General features: G+C 40.0%; 1 protein-coding gene across 1 annotated transcript in view; it reads right to left on the reverse strand.

Annotated features, from left to right (window-relative positions):
- Window positions 1-23555, reverse strand: part of grk3 (G protein-coupled receptor kinase 3) — a 170730-nt gene that overhangs the window by 6314 nt on the left and 140861 nt on the right. The window contains exons 14-19 of the mRNA XM_055655888.1: window positions 22686-22752; window positions 18312-18412; window positions 14838-14904; window positions 13813-13908; window positions 12534-12696; window positions 10637-10773 (exon numbers count right to left, since the gene is read on the reverse strand). Of these exons, the coding sequence (XP_055511863.1) occupies window positions 10637-10773; window positions 12534-12696; window positions 13813-13908; window positions 14838-14904; window positions 18312-18412; window positions 22686-22752 (631 nt within the window). The remainder of the gene's footprint in view (window positions 1-10636; window positions 10774-12533; window positions 12697-13812; window positions 13909-14837; window positions 14905-18311; window positions 18413-22685; window positions 22753-23555) is intronic.

The raw sequence follows: 23555 nt of genomic DNA on the forward strand, positions 1-23555 counted from the left end.
TGTAATGAATTATATCGGAATTAATAAAATTGCAGATTGGGCAAATAGGTTGCAATGATGGAAAGTTTCGATGAAGTTTCAGAGAGAATGTTTCTATTTGCAGGGAAAGGATCAACTAGATAAATGAAGAGTGGCGTGAATGTGTAAGTTGCTACTACAAACTGCGCTTGCAGTGAATAGCTATGTATCTATTGAAGGAGAGGATGGACAACAATTCAAAGGCGAAAGGAGTGGACTTGTATGAGGAAAGTTGGGAGGAGGCGCAGGTGAAACACAAATACCGGCATGAATTAGTTGGTCTGACCAGTTTTGTGTTGTACATTCCATGGAGGCAGGCCAGCAATAGTAAGACAGTTCCTCAATCCACATTATCTGGCCAGGTGCAACAATAGCATTGGCCTCATCAGCACATCAAACACCTTGCGCAATGATGTAATTACCCAAGTAGATCAAATTCTCACGATGATGAAGAGAATAAGGGAGACATTGCCATAGCGATTAAGGTACTGGACTAATAGTCAGAATTCTACACCGCTGATCCAGAAACACAAATTCAAACCTCACATGACAGCTGGAAATGTCAGTATCCTTAAATAAATGAAACATTATTAATTTAAAAACATGGTAGTGTCTGCCAAAAAACCCCATAAATCCACATGGCCATAAAAACCTATTCATTGATGCCCTTCTTGGAAGAAATCTGCCATCATCCCCCAGAATAACCTTAATGTGATTCCAGCTCACTCATATCAATGGTCATTGCTGCAGCAGATGATTTTGTGCTTCCAATTGCTACTCTGACTGACACATTAACTAAACTCCAAAAAACTATCTTGTTTCCTCTCTTTCCCAGTTCTGTGCAAGAGTCAGAAGCCTGAAATATTAACGTTTTCTCTTTCCACACATGCTGCCTGACCTGCTGAGCTTTACCTGTATTTTTATCTATCTATATTACTAAAATTCTGAGCTTGACCACTTCCTGTTGTTCTGTATATTGATTTTAGAAAAAACGCTGTCACTTACGTCTGTGACTGCGCAGGACAAGAGGATTTTCCCATCAATGAAAAATAAAAGTTATTAGTCTTTAATAAATGTTGAGATTCTCTCTCCTGAAGGCCACGCCCCTTCCAGACTATAAAACACGGAAGTGTTGAGTGCCTCAGTCCGTCTCTGCAAGATGGGGGAGCGAGAGGGTCACGTCTCTCAGTCTGAGCTGTGAATAACACTGAACACATGTCTACTAAACTGTGAGTGGTTTTACTGACCAGTCAGTGCCCTTAATGTGGTTTGAAAATATAGTTTGGAAATGCTAACGCTGTGTTGCTGATGCTGTGTTGCCTTTGGTTTGGAAATGCTAAAGCTGTGTTGTCTTTGGTTTGGAAATTCTAAAGCTGTGTTGCCTTTAATTTGGAAATCCTAAAGCTGTGTTGAATTTGGTTTGGAAATGCTAAAGCTGTGTTGCCTTTGGTTTAGAAATGCTAAAGCTGTGTTGCCTTTCGTTTGGAAATGCTAAAGCTGTGTTGCCTAATTAAAGTTGCCTTGCCTAATTAAAGTTGCCTTGCCTAATTAAAGTTGCCTTGCCTTCTGTATAATTAAAAGTCTAATCTTGACCACTTCCTGTTTGCGCTTTGTATTGATTTTAGAAAGAAAACGCTACCACGAACGGCTGTGATTTTTGGCCATCTTACTCAGACTCCCCTCCGCCCATCAGGTGCCGAGGATTTTTCCCATCGATGAAAAATAAAAGAGTTATTAGTGTTTAAACAATGTTGAGATTCTCTCTCCTGTCAATCATGCCATGAAGGCCACGCCCATTCTGGTGGAAGGGAGGGACGATAAAACCCAGAAGTGTGAGCGTGGCTCAGTCTCTGCAAGATGGAGGAGGGAGGGGTCACGACTCGCTGTCTTTAGTGGCCTTGCACCCTGCTTGAAATGGTATGAAACTGCACTTGAATTTGGTGGCCTTGCACCCTGCTTGAAGTGGTGAGAAACTGCACTTGAATTTGGTGGCCTTGCACCCTGCTTGAAATGGAATTTCAAGGAATAGCCGTGAGTCAACTGCCAGCGCACCAGCCGCAAGTGAGTGAGCTGCCAGCACAACAGGCTTGAGTGACTGAGCCGCCAGCCCAAGAATCCATTCGGCCCACGATGTCCATACTAGCACTCTGGAAACCAATGCCTTCAGCCCACAACACCCATACTAGTGCTCCAGCAAGCCACCCTCCCTCCACTGGCCACCGATATTGGAATTGGTGGAGAGGTGGAATATTGCGTTGGGGGACCAGCCATCCCGTGTGATGCTGGGACCCAACGGGTCCCACTTAGTCTAGTTATTAATGTAACTGAGACTTTATTGCCTCCCATCCATTTGCCCAGATTTGAGCCCCACCGCTGGGCAGGGACTTAATATCGGAGTCGATCCCTTGCCTGGGATCACTCCAACGTGAGCTTGCAGTCTCTGGAGAGGCTAGTTGAGAGCTCCAACGAAGCAGAGGCTTGACCAGTCCCGACGCGGGGTTCGATCGCCGATGCGGAATCAAGATCGTCCCGTCAACGGAGGGCTCAAGGCCCCTGACCGCGAGAGAGCAAAGAAGGGAAGAGATCTGAACTTTTTTTTTGCCTTCCATCACAGTGAGGAATGAGGAGTCACTGTGGTGGATGTTTATGGTAAAATGTATTTAGTGTGTTCCATTGCTTTTTATTTGTATGACTGACTTGGCAAATGAAATTCCTCATTTGTTGCAAAACATACTTGGCTAATAAAGTACTATTGTGATTGTGATTGTATTCCCAAACCAGCGGAAACATTTCTTCTTTCAATCAAAATTCTTGAGAATTTTTGGAAAACTTCTCATCAATCTCCCTTTAACCTCTCCATCCATAGCTCCCTGATTCCCTGGCATAATTCCTCTGAACTCTTTCTAATGTCTCAACATACTTTTAAAAATGCTATGTTTAGAATTGGACACGTTCTCTTGTTAGGGCTTTGGCAATAATGATTTGCCTGATTTTCTACTCTGATGCATTTCTGAAAACATCGACATCGTGCCTCTAAAAATCAATAAAACATCTTTTTAAATGAATGTTTCTAAGCTTAATAAGGAATTAAAAGAAATGAAAAAAAATGAAGACATTAGTTTCAAGGAAGAGCCATGAAAATAATGTGTGAATTAATTAAATTGGAGATCCAGTGATCGTTTGATGATAAAACCTTGGAACTCATTCAGACATTGTTTTAGAATGCTAATCAAACACACTGTTGTTTTATTTCACTATCCCTTTTAAACAATTTCATGATCTGAAAACAAAAACGCAATTCATGGAAAACCATTTCAATTTAAAACAAAATCTCTATCCATATACTGTAAAAAAAAAAGCAGCACATCTTGGCAAGACAAAGATAGACTTAGAATTCAATTCTCTGCAGGTCAGCTTTTCAACAGATCATGTACAATGCACCATTGCAATTTAGTCTTGCATTTTCAGATCACTTCTCTCATCATCCTTCAAAGAATTTAATGCCATCATCCTTGTACAATTCATTTCAATCACTATTTTTATTGATAAGGTAAAATTCTAGGTGTGAGTGAGCAGGACTGAAAAGAAATGGCAACCTTGCTCTGCACAGAATTCAATGGCCTGAGCTTGAGCTCAGAGTGTAGCAAACCTGGCTTCAGTTCCATGTCTTTGAAGGAACACATCTGATCTTATTATTTATTGATTTGTGGTCTCTGTTGGTGGTGAATTGATAGACGCAGGGATTCTGGATGTTGTGGGCACTTTTAAATAGTTGTGGCCAACATAGAAATGTTAGTTTGCAATTTTCAAAAATATTGGAGATTACCAGAAGTTTTAAGTGCCAGCAATTATCATGCAAGCAAACTGTCAAGATCATCAGGAGAGGATGAAGCAGAGGAAAATTGGCAGAAAAGAATGAAGAATAAAGATAGATCTGAATATAAATGAAAATGGATGGTGCAATGTAGTTTTATTCCCAAGGGCCAAGTTATCGTGTCAGAGTCCCAGACGTTGCTCATATCCCATCTAGCTGGTCCAATTTGCAAACATATCCCATGTTGGTACTGACTGCATCACCACCTGCAACTACTTTAATTTTCTAATGTAATTGTGGTTTTGAGGTTGTACTTTCCAAATTGGATCAGAAAACAATACCTCACAAAAACAACCATTACAGAAATGCTTGAGTATTAGCACATTGGATCACAAGGGACAACCATACAAACCCAGGGTGGGCTATCAAAAGGATTCACACAGGAAGGCTGTCAATTAAGATATATTGTGCTAGTATGACCCTGCTTCCTGTGACCTGATACATAAGCATTAAATTGATTGAATTTCATTGTTTTTTGGCTAATCTTCCAGCTAGGCTGAATATGTTAAACAGGATGGCCGTCAAGGGAGAAAAATAAATCAATGAAAATGCCCAATTTGTTCTCCTTGCTTCTTAAAAGAGGGATGAGAGAATGTTAAAAAAACTAATAATAAAATGCAACATTTAAAAGCATTTCTCTTCTTGAACAATTAAGTTTGCGATAGCTAAGCTACTAGCTGAAGGGGAAAGAATGAGCGACAGAAAGACAATGTAAAATGAAAATAAAAATAGTTATATGTTATTAAAAGTAATCATGACAACCCCACAATACACCCAAAGTTTCAACTATAGCATGGGAGACTGGGTCGATGCTATAGTTTGATGTAGTGTTCTTACCAGCCTACGTCTTTTATAAATAATCCAGGCATCCTAAATGGAAAATAACATGACAAATCCTTTGTTTGATTAGATCTCACTTTATAGGGTATTGTTGCACTGATCTACTCACTGTAATGAAGCTCTGTTAAAATTTAAATGTTTATTTAATATTTTAAATGGCATCACATAGATCTGAGGGTGCACATCAAAATAGACAACCTTCCTAGAGTAGTTTATTGCCATGGCAATGAAACACCACTGTGTGATTGTGCATGATCTAACATGTGAGGGCTGACATTGATATTATCAAACAGGTCAAAACGATTAAGATATACCACCTTAGGGATGATATTATGTTTTCTATCAGGAGAATGGAACCTTTATTTGAAATATATCAATACAAAATATGCAAAATTGCATGGTATCTTGCAGGGATTGATCAAACCACAGAATGTGTATAAGCATCATTACTCCTGTGCCTGTCCTTTAAAGTATTTAAAATGCATAATAAAATAAGAAGACTGGAATAAATAAATAACATCTCTCAACACCAAGGAAGCAAAACATTTTCTGTAAAAATGCATAAAGAAAATGCAAAATCAAAGACCTGTTGTGGATAAATAACAGTTTTATGTGCTGCGACTAATTTAAAACAAAAGCTAGATAGATATTTTACTGTACAATGCACATCAATGGATTATATTCAACGGAACCCAACATCTGCCTGTTATTATGCACACAAATATGTGTATATGAGAGTGTTAAATAGGTTTATAATGATTCCGTTTATTGCATGTACACGCTAGACAGCTGTTACTGACATGATGCATCTGCGCGGCTGAGTTAAATACCATGTTCCACAAACACATTGCTGTTTGACTGCACTGACTGATCATTAATTTCAGTTTTCACTTTGCTTCCTATTATTCCAGAAAATGTTTTCATGGTTTTACCTTTTCATTGTTGACCTGGATAGATCAGGTACAACACGTTGGATGCAGAGTAAAGATCTTTCTGCATTACCTAAGGACTGAATACATTAACTGCAGACAAAAACTCATTCCATAGCCTGACTGAGCAACTAAATCTGGTACAGAATTACCTTGATTGCCGAATACGGATACTTTCCTACAGCCCATTTACAGAAGAGTCCTTAGTGTACCAAGGGATATTTCTATTACCAGCCAATTGTTCTTGTGAGCTCCCAATCAAAGCCAGAGTCACCAAGCAATGCAAAGGTACTCATATTATGTAAATAGAGCAAGATCATGCACAACTTCAAAAGTAGGCGTTAAATAGGGAAGCAAATGTTTATCTGAATCCTCTTTTACAATAAAATCTATTACTAGGTTAAAGCTAAAGATTATCAGTAGAATTTTGCCTCACTTAAGCGCTTGAGAAAGTGCCATCCCAGGGATCTGTGATACGCCCTAACAACTTAATATTGGCAACTTAATATAGACAAAATAGACACACTACTATTGAAGTGATACATTGTTCAAAAAGATCAAGAATTGTATTTGCAACATATTACAAGTCAGGAGCAGGCTATTCGGTCTCTCGGTTCAATTAAGGCTCCCATAAGAGCAATCCCATCAGTTCCAATCCCCTGTCTTTATGCCCTGTGATCCTGCAACATCATCTCTCTCATAGGCCCATTCATTCCTCTTTAAGTACAGTGCTCTCCATAATGTTTGGGACCCATCATTTATTTATTTGCCTCTGTACGCCACAATTTGAGATTTGTAATAGAATAAAAATCACATGTGGTTAAAGTGCACATTTTCAGAATGAATTAAAGGGTCTTTTTACACATTTTGGTTTCAGCATGCAGAAATTACAGCTGTGTTTTTCCTCCAGGCTTTCCATCACCTTTTGAAACTGTCAGCAACAGTGTTGGCAACCAAATCCTCAATACAGAACAAGGGGATAAAAGACACGGCCATTACAATAAAGACATCATCCGGTGAGGGCGGATCCTCGCACGTCTTCCGGGGTGCACGCGAGAGAGTGTCAGCCAGGTGCATATCCTTACCGCGTTTGTGGATCAGAACAATGTCATTTTTGAAGTTGCAGCAACATCCGCTGTAGGCATGCTGGAGAGGCGTGGATCGGTTTGTTAAAAATGCTGATCAGAGGTTGGTGGTCAGTTTCAATCGTGACCGTGTGTCCAAAGATAAAATCGTTGAATTTCTTGCAGGCGAAAGCAACCGCCAAAAGCTCTTTCTCAATTTTGGCATACTGTTGTTCTGTGTCAGTCATGGTGCGCGAGGCATAGGCAACAGGCTTATTGCCGTTACCATCATTTTGAAGATATGCTACGCCTAGTCCATGTTGTGAGGCGTCACAAGTCAGTGTGACCGGTAGTTTAGGGTCAAAGTAAGCAAGAGTAGGAGCACAAGACATCTGCTGCTTAAGCGTGTCGAACACCATCTGTTGTTGCTCGTGCCAGGTCCAAGCTGTGTCTTTGTGTGTAAGCTGGTGCAGTGGGGCTGATATTTCGCTGAAACCCGGAAAGAATTTGCTCAAGTAGTTAACCATGCCAAGGAATCTCTGCAAACGTAGCACGTCTGTGAGTGCTGGCAGCTCGTTGAAAGCACTGGTTTTCGCTGGATCAGTTTTTAGGCCGTCTTTGGTAAATACATGGCCAATGTATTTCACCTCATCCACCATGAATTTGCATTTTTGAGGGTTCAGCTTGAGATTAATGGCCTTGACACGGTCCAAGACCTTCATCAGATTGGCATAGTGTTCTTTGACTGTTCGTGCTGCAGTGAGGATGTCATCCACTACGATTGAGCATGGGTAGCCTGCAAACAACTGCTCCATAGCTTGTTGAAATACTTCACTAGTAGAACTTATTCCAAAGGGCATGCAAAGAAATCAATAACGCCCGAACGGAGTGTTGAAAGTAGTTAACTTCGAGGAGTTGTGTTCCAGGGAAATCTGCCAGAATGAACTCTTGGCATCTAGCACCATGAATACAGTTGCCTCAGCCATCTGCGTAGCAACCTCATCCACAGTGCGCATGGGATAGTGGGGTCGTTTAATTGCTGCAAGTCCTTTGGGTTGATTAAAATCCGTATCTCATCTTTATTCTTCTTGGTACCCACGCCCATAGTGGAAAACCAATCCGAGCGGTCAGCGATGGGAGCAATCACACCTAGAGACACCATTCTGTTGAGTTCACCTTGAACACAGTCCCGCATAGCGTGGAGAATCTTATGAGCTGGACGAACAACTGGAATTGCCTCAGGGTCAATGGTAATCGTAAACTTGACAGGCAACCTGCCCAGCTTATCGGCAACCAAAATTTTGTATTGTGTCAGGATTTGATGGTTAAAGTCACGGTCTGTAGTCAGATGACAAACAGAAGGGCTGAAAGCAATCAGACCCATGTCTTGACATGCGTTGACACCCAGCAGAGACGGCACATTTTCACGAACCACATAGAAATCCAGGTTGTGGACACGCGAGTTAAGACAGCAGCATTACTCAACTTGACCGATAGGGTGCACTCGACCGCCTGCAAATGGAACAAGGGAGGCAGCCCTCATCTTAAACCTATGTCCTCTGGTTCTTGATTCCGCTAGGTAAAAGACTACTGTGTATTTACAGTATCTATTGCACTCGTGATCATATATGCCTCTATAAGATCCCCTCATCAACGTTCCAAGGAATAAAGTTCTAGCCTGTTCAAATTCTCATGAAAGCTCAGGCCCTCAAGTCCTGGCAACACTTCGTAAATCTTCTCTGCACCCTTCCCAGCTTTACAACATCTTTCCTATAACAGGGTGACTGTGTAGGTCCTGCCTTAGTTCAACTTCCCAAAATGCACACTTCTCCGTCAACTATTGGACAAGCGAAACAGTAAATAGTAAATTCAGAATTGTTAAATTGAAATATTTCCTCAATACGTGGTATAGATTTCTGAATGGAACAGCGAACACGAATCCTTTGGATCTTTTTTAACTAACTAATGCTGAAATGTGGAAATATTTCAGTCATTGAACAAATACGTGTGGAATGATCTTCTGCATTTACAATTTTATTGATAATAATGTGAAAAATATATAACACGTTGTCCTGGCAGATTTCAAAGTTGCAGTCTGCCTCTGAGGGACTAAAAATATGCTTTGATATAAAAAAAAAGTAATGGGAACAGTCGTCCGAGATGGAAAGGAGACCTATCCATGTGCCCATCTGTTATGCTGTCTTTCCTTATCCCATGAATAAAGCGAGATGCTAATATTAATTCAGCCAATTTGATTCATAAAATTAATACCTCTTTGAACCAATATGCACAAATCTGTAAAATGTAAGATAGCAAGAAACTCAAAATTAGCCATGCAGTAACTTTTGATCTTTATGGCCTGATAATTCACCACACAGAATTACATCACACAACTAAAGGGAAATGTCACAATGAGGAACAGGTCATGTCATTAGAAAAACTGTTTCGCAATGAAGTCATTACACTTACCAACACAATTCTGTTTGTGCACTTTCTGTGTGTCTACCATTTTGATTTAAATTCTTCAATAAGTTGAAAACAAAATAAATGAAGGGGAGCTGCAGCATGTAATTAATACCCCACTAGCCATTGACCTATCATTCATGTATCATTGTTTTCAGTTATTTGTGATCAATTATTCTAATAATACAAGATGTGAGTTCTCACTTTTGCCGTCCTTCCTCTATTTTTGAGAAACACTCTTAAACCAGATAAACAGAAGCTCAACTTTCCTAATAGACAATAGACAATAGGTGCAGGAGTAGGTCATTCGGCCCTTCGAGCCAGCACCGCCATTCACTGTGATCATGGCTGATCATCCACAGTCAGTACCCTGCTCCTGCCTTCTCCCCGGTGGGCGGCGCGACTCTCGTCAGCAGCGGCCTCTGCAGTCTGTCCGCGGTTTATTATTTTTTGTCTGTGTTTTAATGTAGTTTTTGTTATTTTTTGTTGGGGTGTGTGTGTGTGTGTGGGGGGGTGGGGGGGGAGGGGAGGGAGGGGGGGGGGAAACTTTTTAAATCTCTCCCTGCACTGGAGACCCGACCTTTTTTCGTCGGGTTTCCGTTGTCGTTGGGGCCGCAACGAGGAGCGGCCTACAACAGGAAGAAGCCGGGGACTCTGGTGCCGACGACTCACCTCACCGTCGTGGGGCAGGCCGAGTCCGGAGCGGGTGGAGCGGTGGAGGAGCGCTGATGCTGCTGCTGCTGCTGCTACCGGAGAGTCGGAGGCTCCAACTGCGGGTCTGGCGGACGGCGGCACCGGGAGCCCGCGGGTCCCTGGAGGGAGACCGCTTTTCAGGGCTCTCGCAACGGCGACTTCTCCCGCCCGAGTTGCGGGGTCGAAGAGCTCCTGGAGCGGGGCCTTTACAGCACCACCCCGCGAGGCTTGGAATGGCCTCGGGACTCTGCGAGCGCACGCCGGGGGCTCTAACAGCAAGACCCGGTGTGCGACCTCGCATCACCCGGCGTGGCTTTAATGGCCGCGGGACAATCACCATCGCCAGCCAGGGGCTTTGACTTTGACCCTGACATCGTGGGGGGGGAGAGTGCAGTGGAGAGATAAGTGTTTTTTGCCTTCCATCACAATGATGTGATGGATGTTTATGTAAATTATGTTGTGTTGTGTCTTGGGTCTATTTGTTTGTAATGTATGGCTGCAGAAACGGCATTTCGTTTGGACCTCAAGGGGTCCAAATGACAATTAAATGTATCTTGTATCTTGTATCTTGTATATCCCTTGACTTCGTTATCTTTAAGAGCTCTATCGAACCTCAGTGCTCTTTACATTTAATACTCAAATATCCTGAATGAAGCATTAATCTTGATAAAACTTCCATTCTTTTGTCGCAATCTGGATAATCATATGCCTGATCACAAACAATTTCCTAATTTCTGTCAGGCAAACGTGCTTACCCGTGACTCGCCTTCTCCTCTCCATTCCAGCCGATTTGGAAAAAGATAGAAATAACGACGTTGCCACTGTGTCAGGAAAGGGTTTCCTAATTTCAGCATATAACCATGCATGATGCAGTCTTTCCCCAGGGCATAATCTGCATATAAAAGATGATATTAGTCCAGGTCTTAGAACTTACAACACTATCAGGATAGATCATGACAACACTTAAGACTCCACCATTCAGTAGGATTATGGTTGATCCTAATGTTGGTTTCAATTACATTTTCCCCAGCGATTACGATTTCCACAACACTTCAATAGTCCAAACATTAAACACTAATTTACATACATCCGAAGATGACTGTGTCGCCGACGACACCACTGTTGTGGGACGAATCACTGATGGTGACGAGTCAGAGTATAGAAATGAGATCGACCGATTGACCAAATGATGCCAGCACAATAACCTAGCTCTCAACACCAGCAAAACCAAGGAACTTATTGTGGACTTTGGAAGTGGTAGGATAGGGACCCACAACCCCGTTTATATCGACGATGGTGGAAAGGGTCAAGAACTTCAAATTCCTGGTCGTGCATATTTCCGAAGATCTTTGCTGGTCCCAGCGCACTGATGCAATTATAAAGAAAGCCTCTACTTCCTGAGAAGATTACAGAGAGTAGGTATGTCAAAGAGGACTCTCTCGAGCTTCTACAGGTACACAGTAGAGAGCATGCTGACTGGTTGCATCGTGGCTTTGTTTGGCAACTTGAGTATTCAGGAACGGAAAAGAATGCAGAGAGTTGTGACCACTGCCCAGTCCATCATTAGCTCTGACCTCCTCACCATCAAAGGGATCTATCGCAGTCGTTGCCTCAAAAAGGCTGACAACATCATCAAGGACCCACACCACCCTGGCCACGCACTCATCTCTCCGCTACCATCGGGCAGCAGGTACAGGAGCCTGAAACCTGGTACATCCAGGTTCAGGAACAGCTTCTTCCCCACAGCCATCAGGCTATTAAACTCGCCAACAAACAGACTCTGAACTATAAGAGCCTATTGCACTTTATCTGCTTATTTATGTGTATACATATGGTCTATGCTATATAGACACACTGAACTGTTCTGTATTTATGCTTACAATATTCTGTTGTGCTGCAGCAAGCAATAATTTAATTGTCCTATCTGGGACACATGACAATTAACTCACTTGACTTGATTTGAGATTTCCTAATCACTTTTTTACTTGGTTCTTTCACTTTGCCCTATCTAAATGGTGTCTTCCTCCTTCTATGAATCTAGTATAGTCTGATGTGACCAAAAGGGCATACTGATATCTTTATTCTTTCTTTGCTGGAGTGCCTTTGGCACTAGGCAACAGAGTTTCAATGGAAAACAAAATTGATATGTTCAAGATGAATTCTAATGAATGAAGGAGTGTTAAGCCGATAAAGATACATCACTGTAACTGTGAGCAGGTCCAATATACAATATTTAGAGCCTGGCCATTTGTGGTAATTTAGAAATCACTTCTTCACACAAAGAGTAGATTGAATCTGTAATTCTTGGCCCCAAAATGTATCTGTGGAAAGCATCAAACGATGGAAGAAGCTTGATATTTTATAAATGTGGAAACATTAAAACTGAATTCTAATGAACACTAACATGCAATTTCAATCCTCCTGGCATGAGTCTTGGAGCATGCATGAGAAATTTAAAATTAAAAAAATTAAAAAAAAATCCCATTAAATGATAGTGTGAAATTCAGGAAATATACAGCAGTTTGTGTGCATTAGTAGAAAGTCATCAACATTTAGAATGTCGCACTGAGTACTTTGTAGCATTTTCAATTATTTTACAATGCAATAGAAATTGATTTATGATCTATCAGATATTGAAAACAACTTTCCTACCTTCCTCGTGACCAAGCATCTTATTCTTTGCTCTCTTTCTGATCTCGTTTTTATCAGTGTCACTATTGACCGCATCGTACACAGTTTCCGCCACCTCCTGTTGCCAGCGTTCCGATATCACCAGAGGAAAGTTTTTATAGAGCTCCTGATCACTATCCAACAGCTGTGAGGGAGAATTAAGAAATGCAGGGCGGGAAAAGTAGAAGATGGAGAAGAGAAGAAGAGATGTGCACAATAGAGAGAGCAAGAATTGAGATAAGCCAAAAACAGAAGACCGGAGAGACAGTGAAGAAAATATATGGATGGATGGAGAGAGCACGAAAGAGGAAGATAACACAAGGAGGGGTGAAGAGAAAATGGTGAAAGGGTAAGGGAAAATAAGAACCGAAAGGAAAAAAGTGCAGCAACAAAAATTAAAGAGGATTAAGAAACCATTATTAACATAGGTTGACTCTGGTGCAGACATTTTTTGCTATGAATGCGATTAAAGGTTTAATGAAGCTCCCATGCTATACGTTATTAATTTAAATCTGTGAATTTTGTTTGATAAGAACCATATTCGCATTTCCTTTTTAACTTCTGTCGATATACAGTATTGTACTTTGTTCAGCATATTACTCTGTAATGCACTGGATTGTTTACTTTATAATTCTGTAGGAGTGCCATCTGAAAGCACGTTCTGTTGAACATTCTTTTAAAAATCAGCACAATATTTGTCTTTCTTTCACTAAGGTGTGAACAGATTTAAAAGAGACCCGAGGGGCAATATCTTCACGGAGAGAATGGTGTGTATATGGAACGAGCTGCCAGAGGAAGCTGCAGAAATGGGTAAAATGGTGATGTTTAAAGAACATTGAGACATACGTGGGTAGGAGAGGTTTTGGAGGGATATGGGCCAAACATAAGCAAATGGGACTAGCTCAGCTTTAAACTTGATTGGCATGGATAAGATGGGCCAAAAAGCTTGGTTCTGTGCTCTGTGTATGGTTAACAACTGAGGGACGTTGCAAATTGTCACCACTTTCTGATAATACAGGTGCCACCCACACGGTGCAGCTGCATAGTGACTGTTCAAGCACCTCTCATTACAAAGCAGCTACCCGCATCAACTGGTTACAGGAAAGACACCTGTACCAACCACTTCAAAAGCACCACTAGCAACTGATTATTATTGAGCGCCATTTATTCCGTTGGCACTTCACATTTTACAAGCATTCACATTTTTTCTAAGAGTCCAAGAGCAACTTTTAGAGAACTGTTCTGAACTTGCAGGCAATACCTTAATGCCCTTTGTGTCTTCTTCATCAAATGATCCTATATCAAATGCATCAGCTGCATTCACCTCTCCCCGGGGAGGAATAAGTGGAGGCACATACTGGAAACAGAAAGATAAAGACAGTTGAGCACAATAGTGTGTACCATGATATTTGGCACGTGTATTTTTATTGACTGTAACATCGCTCCCGGTGGTGGGAAGAGTTTGTGAAATTAAGGTCATGCTTAGAAATAGGTTCAGTGTCATAGACAGAATCATGATGCTTGATAAGTTGGGCTGAAGGGCCTATTTCCATGCATGACTCTACTCTACACCATTAGCTAGGACAGTGAGAAATCTTCAATTTACTGACAGAAACGGAACTCAATAAAAATGAAACACATTGTAACGTGTTAACCATAATTGTGAGTCAGAACAGAGAAGTTTGATTGTTCCTCTGAGACTCCATGTGGTTCATGCACCAGACTCACTTCTGAAAAGAGTGACCAGTAATGGTATGTGGGAATTCATTTTTGACGTCACCATCTTATGCCAAGGCAGAGTCATGATGAGGAATAAAATAAATTGTAACACAGTATTATTATTCAGCTCTCTGGTCCATACATGCACAGTTTTGGACATGTTTTGGAACATGTTGATATGTCTTTACTGTAACAAAAAACATAGTTGCACGTGATGATGTAATGTGTGGAGATAATTGTAATCTGTTGCAAATGTTGTAGGTTCAAGTGGTATCTTACAATAGTTTGGTCTTACAAGAATACATGGCTTGGAGACTCATTGATCAGATCCAAGAAACTGGCCTGTAAATATTCTAGTACTGGGGACAAGAAATGAAAACTGGATGATATAATTTGCGAAACAGAAGACAGGATTTAAAATAATGTAGCACAAAATCTAATTGTTCTTACTGATGCAGTTGGCACTCACCACTCAAGGTGCAATAATGATTCAAAATACAGCGATACTTCATAAATTCTTACTTCATTTACGTTTCGAAAGAAACATAACAATGAGCCAGTTCTCACCTTCTGCAAGTAGACTTGTTGCCAATCAATCCCTTTAAAAAAAGGATGTTCTTTCACTTCCACAGCACTAAGGAGACAAAAAGTATAATGTAACCCTAAAGTTGAACAAAAATTGACCCTTGCATTAGGTTTGATAACCCTAGCATGAACAAACATAGAACTGTCAATAAAATATTTAATCTTGGCACTGAACAATCAAATGTCATCATTAACCCTTGTGCTAGGAAGCAATATTTAATCTTGAAACTGAGCAACAGCATCACAGAATTCTAGCAAAGGACATAGTGATTGTCCATCATGCCGCTGCCATCTCTGTCAAAGACAAATCCAACCAAATTCTCTGCATTTTAACCAAAAGCGTGCACATTTCCAATTATGCTTTCAATATTATTGTAAATGTTGTATATTGAATCAGCTTTCATCACTTTTTCAGGCTGTGAATTCCAGATCATAATAATTCTCTGTATAAAAAAAAAAATGTTTTTGTTCTCCAATAACCTCAAATTTGTGGTTCCAACCATCATGACAATACTTTTTTCCTCTCAAAAAATGTTTTAAGTTTGAACATCTCCATTAAGTCATCTGCTATCTCCTATGTTTTTAAGAGAACAATTCCAGTCTCTCTGGATAATTAAAATAATTAGTCCCTGTTATTATTCATGGCCTCTCCAAGGACCTGTCATCACTTCTGGATTGTGTTGGCCAAAAATGGACACCATTACCCAGCTGACTCTCACTTGACAATTTATCACATGAGATTCTCGCACTCACAGGGTGTACCTTCTCAACTGATCCTGACATCAGTACCCCTGGCAGCATGCAAAATATATCAAAAATAAAGTACAGGGCAAAAATGGATTATTACACCTGGGATGAAGTAATAAGATGCAATCATTAAACCTGGCACTGAGCAAGAAGACATAATTAGTAACTCTGGCATTGAGCAACAAAAAGTAATAACTAAGAACTGTGCATCAAGATATAATCAGGAACCCTGGGGTTCAGAGGCAGGGAATCATTAAGTCAGGCAGATTATTAGTATTGTTGACATTTTAGCAACAAAATATCATCATTTGCTCTGACACTGAAATGCAATAGGATCATTAACCCTAGAAAATAAACAAAATATGATAATTTACACTGATTATCCGGGGAGAAATAATCATTAACACTGAGCAACAAAATAATCCCAGCACAGCCAGCATCTGACATTAACAGGTGCCTTAGTAAGTGACATGGTTTTATAATTGGTAGTGACCAACAACAATTAGTATAACTTATGTCGAGCAACAGGTTTTTATCAATAACATGGCATTGAACATAACAGTATCACTGACACTGTCATCAAAGCAATAGGATATTGTCACTAGCACAGGTACTGAGTAATATGATACCATCAATTACAAAGATAATGTACATCTAAAAAATATCTCAACAAGCAAAATAATTGATTATCTTGTGGCCAGGTATTATGACGTTATAATTAACCCTACCATCAGTGTCACTGGTACTCAGCAACACGATTTCAGCAGGACCCCTGACATTGAACAATAACGTTTCTTCAATAGCCTTGATATAGAACACATGACACCTAGTGATTTAGTGAAAGGTTTATCAGTAGCCTTCACATTAAGCAAAAAGATACCAATGCTACAACAACATGGTTCCATTAACCTTATTCCTCAGCAGCATTGCCAATGAACAAGGTGGTAAGATTACACTTGGCAAGGGGCAGCATGAAACCAACATCAATCCTGGATTTCAGCAACACAATCTCAACACAATTAACTTTGACAATCAAATACAGTGCACATTTCACTTCCAGAATTCCAAAGAACATCACTTCTGACAACATTTGGAAGCATGCAAGAAGGGATGATCCTTCAAAAAAGACATGGACGTGAGAATTATGAATGCAACAAAATAATATATTTTCTCAATCTTCCTCAAAAATTTAATTACTGACCACTCATGGAACATTACATAATGGGCAACTTTTGAGTTCAGTGGCAAATCACTGAATCTTATTATTGACTTCAGAAAAAGCTGCCAAAAAGATTGCGGGCTCTCTGGGGTCAATTTCCTTTACTAATTTAACTCTCAATCTAGTGCCTTTGCTAGAGGAAGCAAATCCTTAATCATATTATAAAACACAGGTGGGCGGCACAGTGGCATAGTGGTAGCATTGCTGCCATACAGCACCAACGACTAGGGTTCAATCCTGACTAAGGGTGCTTGTCTGTGGGGTGTTTGTATGTTCTCCCCGTGACCTGCGTGGGTTTCCCCCGGGAGCTCCTATTTCCTCTACACTCCAAAGTCGTACATGTTTGTAGGTTATTTGGCTTGGTAAAATTGTAAATTGTCCCTAGTCTGTGTGGAATAGTGTTAATGTGCGAGGATCGCTGATCGGCTCACATTCGGTGGGACGAAGGGCCTGTTTCCGTGCTGTATCTCTAAACTTAACTGAACTAAACTAAAAGCCACAAAGTGAAAGCCATGGATTAACTTTACAATCATTTTACAGAAGCAAAATTAAATTGACATCATAAAAATGGAAGATGAATGTAAAAAAGTTGGTTAACATCAAATAACTAATCGAATCTGGGAATACAGGTGCTTCCCAGATTACGAAAGATTTTCATTCCTGAGAATTGTTCGTAACCCGCAACTAAGAAACGTGCCCCCGGCAATGTATTTAAATAAAAACATGAGCTAACCAAGGACAACATGTAGTTAAACCAGAGCATTTAATAAACATTCGGATATTGCTGTGAACCAAGTTCCCACGGGTCAGAAGATGCCTGCAGCCCTGCAGCAGCCTGCAAATCCATCCCCGTACGGGCTTCTACACGAGTCAGCAGAGGAGGACCTGCAATGAAAAATTGCATCCTGTGCAGAAATCACTGACACCAATTCCTGTATTTCAGCAGTTAACTGTGCATTGATGCCAGGAGTTGCATTGCACTTTCTTTAGTCTTCATTCTACTCCTATATTCAAATCTTTCATGAAGATGTTAACCAAAACAAGACCCAAATAAACCATCCCACTGCTCAACCGTCAGAATGTTTCTGTTTATATTCGTCAACCAATTTCATATCCAAGTAACAAACATTTATTGAGGAAAACACTTTCATGCGGAAATGCAATGGTGGCAAATTCAACTTTATCACATTGCGTGCTTAACTTAACGAACAAGTTCCTTTATCGCAGCCTTGTTGAAATCTGGTAAAATATATTGGCAAGACAATCTTCATAAGCATATATTAATTGGCTTTCGTTTAACAAAAAGAACATAAACTTTAACATTTTGCACTGTGGGATAAGTATTCCAGCTTTCAAGCGATCTGAGTCACAAACCTACAGTCACTGCCTACTATTTAAAGTATTCGACCCTTCAGAGAGCACATCCTTCACACATTCTGCTACTGGTCTCCAATATGCTCCTTTACATAAAGCATAAAACTACAACCTACCCTCGTCCTAGGCATCCCAGTCTCTTGGCAACATCTCGCTGTAACAGACCTTCCAAAAGAGACTTCAACTCCACAGAGAAATAATCTGGTAATTCCACATTCTGGAAGAGGAAAGGAAAACAATTAAACACCATTGAAGTTTAGCCTTCCAGTGTAAATGGAATGGATCCGAATCACATTCTTCCCAATTGTTCCAATGCATTTTAGATTGTCTGGGTTTGAGAATACTGTGAAAATCAACAAAGCTAAAAAGGTTGATATACCTAGGATCTTTCGCATTCTTAAAGTACTTCAGAGCCAATTAATTTGTTTTACATGTTTAAGAAAGAACTGCAGGTGCTGGTAAAATCGAAGGTGGACACAATATTCTGGAGAAACTTAGCAGGTGAAGCAGCATCTATCGAGAGAAGGAATTACCGATGTTTCGTGCTGAAGAAGGATCTCAACCAGAAACATCGGCAATTCCTTCCCTCCATAGATGCTGCCTCACCCAAATTTGTTTTACATAATGTTTTAAAATAAGCAAATCCGACAGTCACGCAAAGAAAGCACCCACAAGCCGAAATGTGATAAGCAAGCGTTTTGAGTGGCACTGATTGAAAAGTAAATGTGGGGCAGGGCATAAGAGCTCCCCTACACTTCTTTCTTAGCTTTCTGAGATATTTCCTAGATGATGCTGCACAGTCTGAAAAAATTGTATTTTTCCAAAACAATCAGACTCTTAACCCTTCTTTTGGCAATTGCTCCCATGGTTGTCTGTAGAGCCTCCAGGTGGAAAAAAATGACTTAGAAATCTTAATTACAGCCTGGTCCATAGGTAGTACTTCATATTGGGAGCCAAAAACATATCAGAAATGTAAGAATCAACAATGACTCTGAGTTGCGAGTTGGTACTTGGTCAATGTGAGTAAATCTCTGAGTGGGAGATCCTTTCTCACAATGCATTCCTTCATTTCCATTCTCCAAAATGAGTTCTGCAGCCAGTCCACAAAAACATGATCTGGCTGTTCTTCCCGGAATGCCTCACCATTGGCCAATATTTCTTGCTTATGCTCTTTACTGCATGTGGATCCTTAGCTCTGCACAGCAAAAGGGATTTGCACGCAAAGTCCCCTTAAGTAAGTACATGCAGTTTGTTCGTTAGTTCAGAAAGTTGTATTGTCCACTTTCTTGTAAAAAAAAAACTGTTTGATTACAGTTGAAATTCAAGCAGGTTTGTAGCTTTTATCGTTAATACATTCTATAAGCTCAGGCTTAATATTGCATTATTACTATCCACAGATCCCAATTTGTCTTGTAATTTCTCACTGTGCTGAACAATCTGTACAGTTAATCTCCCCCAACAGTGAAGAGCTTGGTTCATTACATTTTCCTTCACTCAAGTCACATGGGTGATACCGAGCAACAATTATGATTGCAATATCATTAATCACTGATACATCAATACCGATCAGTTCTTTGATCCCAAAGGTTAAGCAGTTTTTCAACCATAGCTAAATGAAGAACTCTTGTCACTAACAACACTTAAGATTCATTGGAGTTGTTGATTTCACACAGTCTCTAAATTTTAACACTTTTAATAGCATGCACAGTTGATTCATTTAAATTCAATAAGTGAGCAATCAACACAGCATTATAGTCTTCCTGATTACTCAAGGAATCTATTTTCTAGGCCAGTTGACAGACTTATATGTTCTTCATGGCCCAACATCACAAGCATTCTTTCATGTCATTTTCACAAGAATGAAAGCTCTAAGCCAACATTGGGATTTGGCATAAAATTGAACAATCACTCTACCACCTACTATGTTAATGTGTAGCAAGACCACATGAGTTCAAACATTGAATGGTAGTCATACAGCATGGAAACAGGCCTTTGACCCAACTTGTCCATGCTGATCGAGATGCGTCTTCTGCAGTGCCCTCCATAATGTTTGGGACAAAGACCCATCATTTATTTATTTGCCTCTGTACTCCACAATTTGAAATTTGTAATAGAAAAAAAATCGCACATTGTCAGATTTTAATAAAGGCCATTTTTATACATTTTGTTTTCACCATGCAGAAATTATAGCTGTGTTTATACATAGTCCCCCAATTTCAGGGCACCATAATGTTTGGGACACAGCAATGTCATGTAAATTAAAGTAGTCATGTTTAGTATTTTGTAGCATATCCTTTGCATGCAACGACTGCTTGAAGTCTGCGATTCATGGATATCACCAGTTGCTGGGTGTCTTCTCTGCCACACCTGTATTGCAGCAATCTTTAGCTTATGTTTGTTTTGGGGGCTAGTCCCCTTCAGTTTTGTCTTCAGCATATAAAAAGGCATGCTCAATTGGGTTCAGATCGGGTGATTGAATGGGCCATTCAAGAATTGACCGATTTTTAGTTTTGAAAAACTCCTTTGTTGCTTTAGCACAATGAGAGCACAATATTGTTGTTTGGGATCATTGTCTTGCTATGGAATGAACCGCCGGCCAATGAGGCATTTGTTTGAACTTGAGCACATCGGATGTGTCTATACACTTCAGAATTCATTATGCTACTACCATCAGCAGTTGTATCATCAATGAAGATAAGTGAGCCAGTACTTTCAGCAGCCATACATGCCCAGGCCATCACACCCCCAACACCATGTTTCTCAGATGAGGTGGCATGCTTTGGATCTTGGGCAGTTCCTTCTTTCCTCCATACTTTGCTCTTGCCATCACTCTGATATAAGTTCATCTTCATCTCATCTGTCCACAAGACCTCTTTCCAGAACTGTGGTTGCTCTTTTAAGCATTTCTTGACAAATTGTAACCTGTCCATCCTATTTTTGCGGCTAACCAGTGGTTTGCATCTTGCAGAGTAGCCTCGGTATTTCTGTTCATGAAGTCATCTGCGGGCAGTGGTCAGTGACAAATCCACACCTGACTCCTGAAGAATGTTTCTGATTTGCCGGACAGGTGTTTGGGGATTTTTCTTTATTATAGAGAGAGTTCCTCTGTCATCAGCTGTGGAGGTCTTCCTTGGCCTGCCAGTCCCTTTGAGATTAGTAAGCTCACCAGTGCTCTATTTCCTCTTAATGATGTTCCAAACAGTTGATTTTAGTAAGCCTAAGGTTTGGCCGATGTCTCTAACAATTTTATTCTTGTTTCTCAGTCTCATAATGGCTTCTTTGACTTTCATTGGCACAACTTTGGTCCTCATGTTGATAAACAGCAATAAAAGTTTCCAAAGGTGATAGAAAGACCAGAGGAAAGACTAGGTGCCCAGAGATCTCTTATACCTGCATCAAGGAGGCAATCAAACACACTTGAGCAATTACAAACACTTGTGAAACCATGTGTCCCAAACATTATGGTGCCGTGAAATGGGGGGGACTATGTATCAACACAGCTGTAATTTCTACATGGTGAAACCAAAATTTATTAAAATACCCTTTAATAAAATCTGACAATGTGCACTTTAACCACGTGTGATTTGTTTTCTATTACAAATCTTAAATTGTGGAGTAGAGGCAATTAAATAAATGATAGGTCTTTGTCCCAAACATTATGGAGGGCAATGTATGTTAGACCCTATTGCTTGTGTTTGGCCCATATCCCTGAAAACCTTTCCTATTCATGTACCTGTCCAAATGTCTTTGATTTTTTTGTTATTGTATCTGCCTCAACTACCTCTTCTTGGATACATAAAATAAATCTCACACATACACGTGGAATCAGTACAACATGATACCCATGTAACGGGGGTGTATTTTAAGCACCGATATTTTCCTTTCCATTCTTCTCCCCCTGTATCATCACACCACACCAGCCACCTCCTCAAGCATCCACATCATACTTACAATTTCACTTCAAGATCAACTCCCTCGTTTTAACCCACTATTCTCTCAGAATTGATCAGACTGCTGATCAGTTTTGAGGTATGGGCAGTCTCATACAGAGATCACACTGTTTTATGGGATTACTGAGTAATTTCTGTCTCTCACCCCAACTACCCATAGATGATTCGACATTGTGAAAACCTGCAGTTCGCAAAAATGCAAGTTTACATGTTTCTTCTATTGAACAAGCATTGATATCTGGAGAGACTTCTCCATAGAAGACAAGCGCTGGTCAAATAATTATTTGATTGGTGTTTCAAAACTGTCCAAAAATTATTTAACAAAAAAAAACATATATATCAAATAATTAAAATTAGCAACAAATTATCATTTTCCATCATCAAAATTTATAAACGAAATCAGTTTAAATATAACATCCTAACAATTCTTTGTCGCAGTCTGAAGCATTTCTGCAGTGTGACTAACCCAATTTTAAAAATCTTCCTGTTGCACTGTCTCATTTGTGAATGGGATTTTTGTTGAGAAATCTGTTTTCTTACCATTGTGAGCGTCATGCGATCAATCTCGTGCTTATCTTTCGTCTTGTGCTGCCGGAAAGGACTGTGTCTAATGGGTGGAAAATAGTTTATCATCAGACACTGAAGCAACTGATTTGAACATCGCGAAGATGGTCAATCGCGTGGGAATCTTGGGGGGGGGGGAGAGAGGAAGAAAAGGAAAGTTTGTCTCTGATAACTTGGTCATTTAAATGTTAACATACAAATTCATTTTATTTGACATGGCTGAAGGACATATTATGTCAATGACCATGAAGCATGCAAGGGGAGGCTCTTTTGTTATATATATTTTTCACATAGTTTTAAGAAAATTACTCAAAATCTTTCATCTTTTGCATGTTTTATTTTAATATTATTTTTCTCATCTCCCTTTGAAATGCTTGCTACTCCCTAATCCAGTCCTCTGTGTTTCACTGTGGATCACTTCCGGGCAGTCACTGTCAATTAAGCAATGTTACATTGAAGTTTTCATTCTTTTATTAAAATATAAATTATAATTCTGAAGTACTGTGGTTGTAGTCGAGCCTCCAACTAGTTCCATACATGAATTGTAGCCAGAGGTATGATGTAAACTTGAATGACAACCAAATCGCTGGAAGAACTCAATCAGTCAGGCAGTATCTATGATCTCCCAATTGCCCAGGATGTAAAAGAGACACGCAATTTATGCTCTGTGCTGGTTCAGCTTTCTCCCAATATGAAAGAGTATATATATATATCTTTTTCAGCAGAGTGGCTTTTTAACTTCCTTCTATTCACAATAAGTATTTATCAGAAGAAACACCAGGAACCAGTTTGATCAATGGATTTCTGATTTGTTCACAGGTGAATTAGCCAAGCAAGTTTTAATGC

This window comes from Leucoraja erinacea, chromosome 25, assembly GCF_028641065.1.
Source record: "Leucoraja erinacea ecotype New England chromosome 25, Leri_hhj_1, whole genome shotgun sequence".
Taxonomy (NCBI): Eukaryota; Metazoa; Chordata; class Chondrichthyes; order Rajiformes; family Rajidae; genus Leucoraja; species Leucoraja erinaceus.